At 40.0% G+C, this 12,517-nt stretch overlaps 1 protein-coding gene across 1 annotated transcript; it reads right to left on the bottom strand.

Moving 5' to 3' along the window:
• Positions 1-2,771: 2,771 nt before the first annotated feature.
• LOC149171190 (GDSL esterase/lipase At1g74460-like) lies at positions 2,772-10,952 on the bottom strand. Its single transcript, XM_089425877.1, has 6 exons — positions 10,688-10,952; positions 10,442-10,572; positions 10,110-10,349; positions 9,989-10,026; positions 9,109-9,190; positions 2,772-2,861 (listed from the first exon to the last, which is right to left on the bottom strand). Exons 1-6 carry the CDS (start codon positions 10,950-10,952, stop codon positions 2,772-2,774), a joined length of 846 nt encoding a protein of 281 aa, XP_089282003.1.
• Positions 10,953-12,517: the final 1,565 nt, after the last annotated feature.

Here is a 12,517-nt window from a genome sequence, read left to right as displayed (position 1 = left end):
CCACAACATGGTCTTCTCTCCAGAGACCACTAGATTCTCTACTCCATTTTCAGGAACCATAGAACTATTGCATCCATCAACAACAGTGCTACCTTGCAGCTTGTACAGAGTTCCAATCCGAACTCCCCGCATTAATATCAGTGCTCCTCGAACCATCTTGCAGGCATCTTTCTCGAACACCGTCTTTACACCTGCATCATCCAACTTGCTTACAAAAATCAGATTTCTGGCCAATGCAGGAATATGTAGAACACCCGGAAGTGTTCTAACCCTTCCACCTTGCAACTTCAACTTTACTTTTCCCCGACCAATGATTCTAGCCTTCCTATCATCTCCTAAGAAAACATCACCACCATCGTATTTCTCATACTCGCAGAACCACTCTCTATGGGGAGTGAAGTGAAAGGATGCACCTGAGTGAATCAACCATGCCTCATGATCTACATGTGTACTTGAAGAAGCCAAGTACACATCCCCACCTTCATCTGAGGTGGTTTTCGCCTCTGCAGAAGGAGCATCATCAGATCCCTTTCCTTTATCAGGAGCTTTAGATTTACAATCCCTTCTGAAGTGCCCTTCCTTTCCGCATTTCTAGCACACCACCTTTGTAGGTTTCCCTGGAGATTTAGATCTCCCTCTAGATTTAGATCTCCCACTCGATGACTTATTTTTGTTTCTGTTATGGGACCGTCCTCGTAAAGACAAGGCATCACCATTCTAGTTGTCCATATTTTTCCGTCTCATCTCCTCTGTCAGCAAGGCTGAGACTATTTCATCAAACTGCAAAGCAGTTGCATTGCTACCTATTGCAATAACCAGACTATCCCACGAATCTGGTAGAGAACACAATAGACTGATGCACTTATCTTCATCTGAAATTTTAATATCAACAGATAATAACTGACTTACCACAGTATTAAACGCATTCAGATGCTCTGTCACCGAGTCTCCATCTTTCATCCTCAGGTTATACAACTTTTTCCGCAGGAAGAGTTTATTCACCAGAGACTTAGATTGGTACAAAGTCCCTAACTTGACCCACAAAGCCTTTGCCGTAGCTTCCCCTGATACATTCAGCAATACTGAATCCGAGACACACATTCATATTGTGCTCTTTGCCTTCCGATCCAACTTCTTCCATTCTTCATCGGTCACTCCTGATGGTTTAGTACCCGGATCTACCGCGATCCACTGATCTTTATCCACCAACAGATCCTCTATCTTGAGTTTCCACAACTCAAAATTCTGACCATTGAACTTCTCAATCTCTATCTTTCCACTGCTTTCCATCTTCTTTCACCACCAGAATCGATCTCGCAGATCTCCCACTGAACAGGGTCTACCACAGGCCCGAGCGAAACCCCTCAGCAACAAAGGCGTCCCCTTGAAGCCAAAACAACTCTGATACCAAATTTAGGTTTTAACCCTGTACAGAAATTACCTGCATACGAATTCTTAAACAAAGAAAATAAACAATGCGAGAGCATAACCCATAAAACACATATGCACAGAGATTTTTCCCTGGATCCCAAAACCGGGACTACCATCTTGACTTTTCATTATATTCCTTTCAATGTTACAATACATATTTATACATGCCGAAGCATCCAATACCATGGACCGAAAACCATCACGTCCAATACCATGGACCGAAAACCATCGCGTCCAAAAAACATGTGCAAAAATCATGCACAAAACCATAGGTGGGTCCGCCCAACCTAACATATGGTCCAAAACCAAAATTTTCCGGGGCGCTGCCCCGGACCCCATAAAGTGGGGTTACGGGTGCCCTTCAAACCCCCTATTAACTACGTGGAAAGAATATAACACAACCCAACATGGGAAGGGGATTATAGTATTTGGTGAGCTTGGGGTATCTTCCAGATTCCACCAGCATCTCCCCTATGCGGATGGTTCTCTGAAGATCGGTTTTCCATCCTCGTTTCTTGTTGTCTTTGAAGATATTTCTTCCATCCCATTGACTGCCAGTTTGGACGCCTAATGATCTTTGCTTCTGTGCTCTTGAGAGAATTACTTCTAAGTTCTCTAGCTGTTGCTCAAGAATTTTTTCATATTCCTTTTTCTTACAAGCCTGTTCAAGTCCCAGTATATCTAGATCTCCGATGTTGAAGCTCTCCGGTTCCTCTTCCATGTGCTGTACTATGTCCTACTCTACCTCTGTATCATCTACAATCGTGAGCTGCATCTGAGTGCTATCTACCTCCATACCTTGAGCAGTCCTTTTTTGCATTTTACTAGGAGAGGGCGTTTTGGTGTCCGCGGGTTGCTTAGAATTGAGGGCTTTATTTGAGCTTGATGGAGCAGAATGGGTGGAAGTCTTAGGAATGGCTTCAGGTTGTTTCTGATTATTAAAATATGAACCTTCGGCTGGAGCAGGATTTCAAAGTTGTTGCTTGTTGAAGGCAAGGAGGTGCTTGTGACAGGTTTTTTGACTGAGGTAGAGGGATTTTTATGGGTCTTTTTGCGATTGGAAACTTTTGTGAACCCATCTGGATCAGATTTGTCCATTGAAGGGGTGGCTGTGGATTTCATATTGGAGTGACAGTCTTGGAATAAATGGCCCAGGGTGTGGCATTTTCGACAGCGGAATGGTACATGCTCGTAATATATTATTTGTAACCATTCATAATCATCGTGGTAGAGGCTTATCGCGTCCGGGAGAGCTTTGCTAAGGTGCATGTATACATAGATACGCGCATAGGAGGTGTATCACTTCAGCTTTGTCTCCTCTGCCTCTTTGATGAATTCGCCTAAACCATTCCTAATGTCTCGCAAAGAGTCTTCGTCCCATTACCTTGCCAAACATCTGGAACCTGCAAGGTAGAAGTTGTATGGAAACCCTACAAAAAATAGCACAAATGAACATCGACCAGCATGGATTGGGTGGTTAGTTACCATGACCAATCTCAAGAAAACCTTCACCATCGGATGGGCATCCATGTCCTGGACCATTGATGAGATCCAACTCCCGAGATAGAGACAGGTGTAAGGATTAGAAAATATCTCCATAAGTTTCCATTGCATGAATTCACTGCGGGGTAATGTCTATAATAATATGATAAAAATTCATCTTAATTCCTTGAATCCAAAACCATCAAGGTAAGTTAATATGATATGGTAATCATTTTATGGAAAGATAAACTCTTGTTCCTTTTCCTCTTCAAGGGAAACCTCCCAATGAACTGATGCTCAAATACAATCACTATACTTAATAAATTTAATAAGGAGGACCCAAATATTATTCATTTATAAAACCTAAATTTTAACCACTATTGGTGCCTATGCTAATGAATAGGCCATATTACATTTATCACATGAAAACTACCTAGTATAGTGAGACCTGAAAATCGAAGCAAAATAGAAACAGAAGGGTTATATAAATTACCTGAGTGTGACCGGACCAAGGAGTTCATGGAACAGAGCCACTGATGAATCGAAAGAGCCTGAGATAGAAGGAGTAGGCCTGGTCAGAGTCTACGCCAGAAGAAGGTCGAATTAAATCAAGGAGAGGACCATTTACCTGTTTGTAGCCGTGGAAGTCCATCACCCTGTTACCTGAGTTCAAGGGCACCAGCAGTTAAACCATTTTACATACCGAGCAGAGACCAGAAGTAATAAGAACAACAACAAGGGGCAATTATCGGACGAGAGACCAGATTCCAAAACCAAACCACAGAAGAATGGCAGAATGAGACAAGGGAACTTACTATTTGAAAAGAGTTCAAGCAAGCGCACCTTCAAAGCCAAGGCAGACTCGTGCCACAGGAGAAACCCACAGGAAACGGCATAATCAAGTTTTGAAGGCCATAATTCTTTCACAGCCACACCCAAAGGAAAACTAGAGATTACCATATTCGTTGGAACAAGAACCATACAGTGTAACCAACAAACCCTCACAGAGCCGCACAGCAAAACCGAACAATCGCGAATGACTGGGAAGCCAAGGTGTTTTGGGCAAATATCAACCAGAGGGAACTAGGCCCGAGGATTGTAGGTGAACATTGAATGAAGCATTAACTCACTCACAGTTGCCTAACCAAAATATCTACTACCCATATTGCATGCAACCGCCGAAAACAATAACTGGACATTCCACGTCATAAAGCCCATAACAGGTGTAAAGGCGAGGCTAAGTGGAAGCGTGGGCTGGGTCACATCACTAGGGATGGTAGATATATAACATAGCAAAACAATACCAATTTTCCGACCAAACCCTAGGTAAATATAAATCGAGACTGCAATCAAAGATTTCACGCTTGGAAAACAAATAATAAATATGGAATTGAATTTTACCTGTTAATAGTAACCAGAACAATGAGGGTAAAATCCAAAGTGATGCAGGTCCATAAATTTTGTTGGGTATTATACGGAAGTATAGTCTGGAGAAATAACGTTGGTTATATATAAATGTATACATCTCATTTACAATTAACATGCTGGAAACACAGATAAGTTGTAAACATATATGGCATACAAAACGTAGAAAATTTTCTGCCTCAGGTTGTAACCGAAGATGGACCACAAAAAATTGTGGAGAGAGAAAACTTTGTATCATGCAAACGAGCCCGTAAGGGGTTACCTTGCACATGGACTTCCAGAACCTTACGGGTGGGGTTTCACAATAAATCATTAACTAAGAAATCTTGCGTATAAGATTTAACTACCAGAAATAAACATGGAAGCAGTGAGAACCAGTAAAGAACCTAATCTTATAGTATAGAGGAATGAACTAGCGTCAGGCAGTGCTAAACATTCATCTAAATTTCGGTTCAATTATTAGGACGAATGGTAATCTGGGTGGAGACTATTATCATTCACAAATTTAAACAACTGAATAGAAAATTAAGGTGTGGAAACAATACCATTATACCATACAGCTGTATATAGCTTGAGAACAACATCTATTTTAGTAGTTGGTTATAAAATTGTAACAAAGGTTATGCGAATACATATGAAAATTCAAAGAAGAGAATAAGTTTAACCAAGGCGCTTCCAACAGCTTCACCCAGGATTTTCCTGAGAGTTGCTTCATAGCACATTGCAATCTCACATAGTACAACCAGATAAGCCATGGGATAAACCATGGCAGGTAAAAAAAATATACATAGCTACGATAGAATAACCACTGTTCAACTCGACGCTAGAGAGCTAAAACAAAACCCTCTACCCGAGCAAAAGGGTACAGGTCTCAACCCCTACAGCTCTCGGCTGTACAAGAAAATTACCCTGCTAACTCAACAAGCCTTCAAAACTTTCGGAACTCAGAAAGGCTGTGCAACAGAACCAGTATAGTCGACCATCTCAGATTCGAATCATCTGAAGAGCCAAACCCAGTCAAAGAATAGCTATCCGGAAGCAATTCCTTACCTGGGCTTCTTGAACAAGGAAGACAGGTGAGATGCCGACCCTGCAGCCTCGCCTGAGAGTCTTGGATTCTCGAGGCGAGTTCTACAACTAGAACGCACCATTACAACCTTAGTTAGTAGAGAGTTGTGGGAATGTTCAGCAGAAAATAAAATTCCAGAGACGAAAATGTCAAATATCAGAAAAAAAAACATACACGGATTCTTCCATGTGATAGGGTCACCATATTCCCACATCTAGTGGCCTTCCAACTTGTTTCAAGGCCTGGAAATAGATAGAGCAGACCTGCGGAAAACTAAACCAAGCCAGAGCCAAGTGGTGGAAGCGATAATTCAACCGGATAACCAAGAGATGAATGAACCAAACCATGAAAGAGCTGAACCATCGGATCATAACCCAACCCATCCTCCGTTGATGTGGCGAAAGGCTCAAGGTAAATGACTATGGATAGAAGGGCCTGCTCGTGCCACGTAGAGGGCAGAGCAAGGAGAATTAACACCGATAGCCAGAGCATTAACCCAAACAGTACAATATAACCATAGCATATTCAATGAAATTTCCAAGTGTAACATATATCCGCCAAGTTTATCAATCGCAAGGAGGTGGGAGATTTCCAAGGTACGTATAGAGTTAATGAACCTTAGTCCTTGTTATGAAACCAACTCAAGAAAAGATGGAAAAGATAGATCAATGCCTTAGAATTCAGCCTCTTCGAGGGGGCAACCTCCTTTACATTACATAAACGAACAATTCTTGGATGATACAAATGAAAATACCTCCTTTCTATATATAGGAGTCTAAGGGGTCATAACATAATCAGAGTCGACATAACAATAATAATGTAAGGGCACAATAATAACAATAATGGGTTTATATGGGGCACGATAGTAACAATATGGGCACTACATGGGTACATCAATATAATAAGTGGGTTATACTAATAACAATAAGGGGTTACACTAGTAGTATAGGGGCCTAACATGCCCCTCTCCTTCAAAAAGCGTTGTCCTCAACGCTTGAGTAGTTCTTGATGCTTCTGTATAAAATTCTTGTCCTCCCATGTGGAATCTTCAACGGGTAAGTTCTTCCACTTGATGAGATACTATGAAATTGATCGATTTCGTAGCTGTCGGGTTCTTGTTTCTGTGAGTGCTCTAGGTTCCAATATGATTTTTCCTTCCTCTTCAATTTCTGGCAATATTGTTTGAATTGGGATCTTTTGCAACTTTTGAATAAGTGGCCATACTTCTTCGTCCTTCTTCCATTCATCCCTTGCTTCATTTATCCAATCTGGTTGGATAATAGAAATAACACAAAACAATGCTTCCACATCCTCATCCTTGAAGAGTCTTCCCATTCGGTAAGGTCGCCATTTTTTAAGTGCATGCAGTATTGCCAACATTTCCTTCTCTTAAATAGCTTTCTTGAGATGTAGCTGTAAAAATACCCAATCACCTACATCAAAACATTTTTCACTACGATGTTTATCTACCTGTTGTTTCGTTTGATTTTGCACCGAAGTTGCGTTATCCTTTAAAAGTTGGAGAAATTGTTGTTGATGCTCGATGTGATCTTTCACTGCTTGAACCTTTTTCTTCTTGATATGTCCTTCTATCTCTAGAGTTTGAGGAGTGGTAATTTCTTCCAATCCTTTACAAGATATGGTCGGATTCATTTCTTGATGCTCGATGTGATCTTTCACTTCTTGAACATTTTTCTTCTTGATATGTCCTTCTATCTTGATAGTTTGAGGAGTGGTAATTTCGAACAATGAATTACAAGATATGGTTGGATTCATTTCTTCTTTCTGGATGTGATCTTTCACTTCTTGCACATTTTTCTTCTTGATATGTCCTTCTATCTTGAGAGTTTGAGGAGTGGTATTTCTTGCCAATGCTTTACAAGATATGGTCTGATTCATTTCTTCTTTCTCTGGGGTGGGGTCCTGGCGTATATCTTCTTCTTTTGATGTTTCTTGATCCTTTTATTCCTCCTCTTCATATTCTATGTAGAATAATTTCTTCTCAGCACACTTATGACCTTTAGTGCATTTGCTATCACAATTGTAAGAAAGCCCTTTTTCTCTTTTTTCTTCCAATTGTTGTGGTGTAACCCTTGTAGGTTGTGGAAGGCTAGGAGAAACAACACTTCCATCTTTATAGTTGTGAGGGGTACGCTTCCTCGTTTCCATAATTTTTCTTTCCACTATGTCACAAAGCCCTTTTACTCTTTCCAATTGTTGTGGTGTTGCTCTAAAGAAGGTGTTGCTCTTTGTATCCTCATAATGTGCTATCATTTCCTCCGTGAAAATTGACCACGTAACAAGTTGTTTACGAGAACAAAGCCCTTCGTACCATAAAAATTGATCTGGTTCTAAATATGAAGATGCAATACATACCTTTTGTAACAGTTATACACCATGTAGATCAAAATATTGCTCCATCTGAAGTATCCAATTTACCAGATCCTTGCCATCAAACTTCCTCATCTTGCTTTTTCTTGATTTTAGGAGCTCGACCTTGAAACGACTGTAACTATGTACTTTCAGATTTATAAGTTCTAAAATTGCAACCTATAGTAGCCCTCTGTGTCCTCTTTCCAATGCCACCAGTCTGATCCAAATTGGATTCTCTAAGAAAGAGTTATGCACAATCTCCCAAGATGACCTGATTATAGACCTTTCCAGAAGAGCGAACTTGTATGAAGTGCCACGTGTCAGTGTTTCTACCTTTGGATCTGAAAAAGATATAAAAACAAACTATAGTCTGTCCTCTTTCTGTACCTTCTTACGAAATTTCAATCCGATCCCCAGAGAGAAAGTTATGACAATTTTCCCCAGGTCACCTATTTTGAATGTAATTCAGGAGTCTGCAAAAAGACCAACTTCCTCAGATCATATCTCCACAAATATTGCGCTAAAATCTCTGAAATTCGGACCCAAGGTTTAGCATGATTTCTTCTCAAATGGGTTTTTTTGCAAATTCTGAAACGTCACAGAAAAAAAGTTATAGTGAAAATGCCACGATGACCTGTTTGGAGCAGCGAAACCCTAGAATCCAAAGCTCTAATACCAAATGTTATGAAACTAGCTCAAGAAAAGATAGATCAACGCCTTAGAATTCAGCCTCTTCGAGGGGGAAACCTCCTTTACATTACATAAATGAACAATTCTTGGATGATACAAATGAAAATACCTCCTTTCTATATATAGGAGTCTAAGGGGTCATAACATAATCAGAGCCGACATAACAATAATAATGTAAGGGCACAATAATAACAATAATGGGTTTCTATGGGGCACAATAGTAAAAATATGGGCACTACATGGGTACATCAATGTAATAAGTGGGTTATACTAATAACAATAAGGGGTTACACTAGTAGTATAGGGGCCTAATGGTCCTATAGTACCAAGCCGATAACATCACCATGAACCAACAATCTGGTTGCCAGAAAACTTCACCAATGACTGGAGTAGTAAGGATGGTAGGAGGGTTTCCGACTTAATAGTTTCCATAGAGGTATTTAACAAAAAAAAAAAAAAAATATGGTAGAGTGTGGGAGACATGATAGAACTCTTCAACTAACAAAGGAAAAACTTCCTTAAGAGACCCTAACCCTTCGGCGCTAGCATGCTTTTAATAGAAAAGCCAAAAAAACTGTGATGAGCCGAGGCCAGATGGCAGGCAGGGGCCATAATTTCCCAACCAGAATGATTCTTACCTGGTCGTTGTCGAAACCTGACACTGGAGGAGCGCCTTCCCCACTGGTATAGGTGCGAGCCTCAGAACGGTAACCAGACACCCTGCAAGGTTATAATCCCACATAAAAGGAGTAAGGAAACTGGCGAACAATAACGCAAATAACAGGGTTACCTGAAAACAGTCTTGACCACCTCTGGACCATGAGCTCAAACTGCAAAGACATCAATTCCACCGTGCCAAGTGTGTCTAGTTGCATAGGGGGCTAAGGTAAGGGCCACAACAGAGTAGGCTTCGCAGGGAAGCTACCAGAAGAATGAGGTCAATACCATTGCTTTCCGGAGAAGAGTAGAACCTTGGGGTAGTGCCACCGTAGGATCGCAAGGAATGTGCTACATCGTTGATGAGGCAAAGATTCCAAGAAAAGCGAACGAGGATGGACAGTCTTCTCACGCCACGTACAGGGCGGGAGAAGAGGATTTAATGGCAATCACTATGAGCATGGAAGGCCATGTGATGGAAACAGAGTGAAACACCTTGGGGTGTTGTGCATCAAGCCGTGTGGAATGTCAACATTAAAAAAAAACATAAACCATTGCAATTAGTCTAGCTAGCTAAATAGCCAAGTCATCAAACATTAATTTGTTTAATAAGTGTGACGAGATGGTAGAAACAAAAACCATTAAAGTTGTAGCAGCGTCATACGTCGAAATAGGTGCCAATAATCAAGTTATGCATTGTACAACAATTTTTTTTTATGTGATGGTGAAAATAGTAAATTAATATAGTAGAGACATGACACTAATGGTCTCACCACCATTTATCAGAGGTTCAAGTAAAATATGAGCCCCTTCATCACAAACTCAAGTAAAGCATGAGCCCCTTTACTTGAGTGCATGTACTTGAGTGCATGATGAGTGATGAGACCACTACTCGAAACCTAGAACATCAAGAACATTAGTAAACTTGGGCACAACATATATCCAAAAAATAGTCTCAAATTTAATCTTCAGGAAAACTCACCGTGAGTTGTTGGCGCAATGTTGAAATAAGATAGTCTATGAAATCATCGAGAGCATATTGCCAGGAATCAGCCTCCACAGGGAGCAAATAATTGTTGATGTAGTTGTTGCTTCTGATGGACATTAAATAGATGGATTCACTAAAGAATTTCTCCGCTCTGGCATGCCTGATTTTATTGGAAATGGACATATTGGTCCCTTGAAACACCTCTATTTGGCTCCAAAAACAAAATCGTTGAATCTACGTGAGCATACAGTCAATAGGTGAGAAAATGAAATTAGCCAAAAAAAAAAAAAAAACTAGAGGAGTGAGTAATGTTGAGTAGTTATTACAAAAATATATCCTGTTTCGTTTAGAATGCCTCCTCCACCCGAAGCATAGTTGACACCTTGTATCAACACGGTGTTGTCATCAGTGGATGGATCTAGGATCGGCATCGAGATTGGAAAACCTGTTTTCTCAGCTGCAATATTAGCAACACCCAATCAAATCAATACCTCCAAAATTCCCAATATACAAATAAATATTTACAAGGTGAAACAAGTTGAATTATGGAAGTTGAGGGATGTAAGAAATACCAACTATATCACAAATGGTTCGGCCATTAGTGTATTTACCGGTAGGCATTCTGTTACCATAATCAATGCCATACCATGGATAATTGGACTTGGCTAGACTCCGTGGTAGGTGATTGTTGTTTCCAACATCTGACAAAGAGTCCCCGAATATAAAGGATATAGGCTTTATCTCTCTTTTTGCTTCACCTGTGACAGTGTTTAACGCCACCACCATCATGATTTCCATGAAACATGTACTCACTGCCTCAATCACAAGCCTTTCCATTACTCCCCTCATATACTCAAAATCCTCTATTGCAATTTTTGTTGTGTTCGAATTACACGTCGCGATCCTCTGGTATTTATAATAAAAGGTGGTGATTTTAGTATTGTTGTCCGATACATAGAGTCAAGTTTGAATATGACAAGAAATAGACGAAAAGTGGAGGAGGAAGTATTAGAATGAATAATCGTTAAGGTGTACTATTCAGAACAGCTTCCACATAACCACAGACTTGCATGCAGAGGGTGGCGGAGTAGTCTTCATGAACTGCTGATATCTTTTACATCGTAGGAAATCATCCCCACCACCTTCCTTTTTCCGTGTCATATGGATAGGAGGTATAACTGTGTTTGCCACCTCAGATTTCCAATCTTTACGTAATGATCCACTACCAAAGGCTTTCTCTGCCTCTATAACAGCCTGCACCAAGGCTGACGAAGCAGACACATCAGATGGGATTTCCATATGCACTACAGAGAGGGAAAAAGAAAGTACTGGAGATAGCTCGTCCTAAAAAAGAATGACACACGTAGCTCAGAAAGTTAGGAGGATAATAAAAGCTATAGGAAATATAGAGGGATCAGATATACGGATAGATATTGAAATGGTAGTGAGAAAATCCTATCAGATTCGGTTAAGTGGAAATTTTTGAAAGCTGAATATTTTCAGGGAATTACGTACAACCTTATGCACTTACGATATATATATATATATATATATATATATATATATATATATATATATATATATATATATATATATATCTGTGTGTGTGTGTGTGTGAGGGTATAAAAACCGATAGAGCTAATTAAAAATTTAAAATTAGCTGATGAAAGAGATCACGTCATAGCCAAAATCATGGTTAAGAAAGTCATTTGGAATGTGCCAACCCATGTGTCACGAGTACCAAAACATGAAAACTCGAGTCCATACCATTCCAGAGAATTCCAGAGCAAGGAGTTGAAAAACCGAAACCTTACCGGAAATTAAACCCAGAAAAACCAGGAGACCTGCAAACCTAAGGACCCATCTAGAACCTTGAACCTAAGAGCTGTCCAAGTGAAACGAAAATGGAAAAGCCTTAGACTGTAGCAGGAAATATGCTGAAAAAAAAAAATACCATAGTATCATGGAAATCAGGAACAATCAAGACAACAACATATACAGCTATAGCATATACACCAGGAATTCCCTATTTTATAGTGAGCATCAGTGCATGGTTGGGAAATAATGAAATGGTTTGTAAATATTGTGCATGGGAATTTCAAAACAAAGATTTCCTTAAATATCAGGTAAGAACTCTGCAATATTAATTCTAACTGAGCAAAAAGCATTTCAGCTTTACCATATCAATTGCAAGGAGTAAGGAACCACTCAGACTGAAACTAAAAAAACACAAAGAGGATATGGAAAAAAATGAAATATAGTAGCATAACTCATCAAATACAGGAAGGAGAATTGATACCATACCTATGTGCTTCACGCGAGGCCTTCATTGCAAAAAAGAGAAGCCTGAACCATCAATACCGCCCGCAAATCCAAACCCAATGAAGAATTCTCCTCTTCAA

The sequence above is a fragment of the Pinus tabuliformis genome, chromosome 4_2 (assembly GCF_031772625.1).
Source record: "Pinus tabuliformis cultivar Carrire ecotype Pingquan chromosome 4_2, CPIR1, whole genome shotgun sequence".
In the NCBI taxonomy this organism is placed as follows: Eukaryota; Viridiplantae; Streptophyta; class Pinopsida; order Pinales; family Pinaceae; genus Pinus; species Pinus tabuliformis.
The sequence above is the reverse complement of the archived record's forward strand: the minus strand, read 5'-3'. Positions and strand labels throughout refer to the sequence as shown.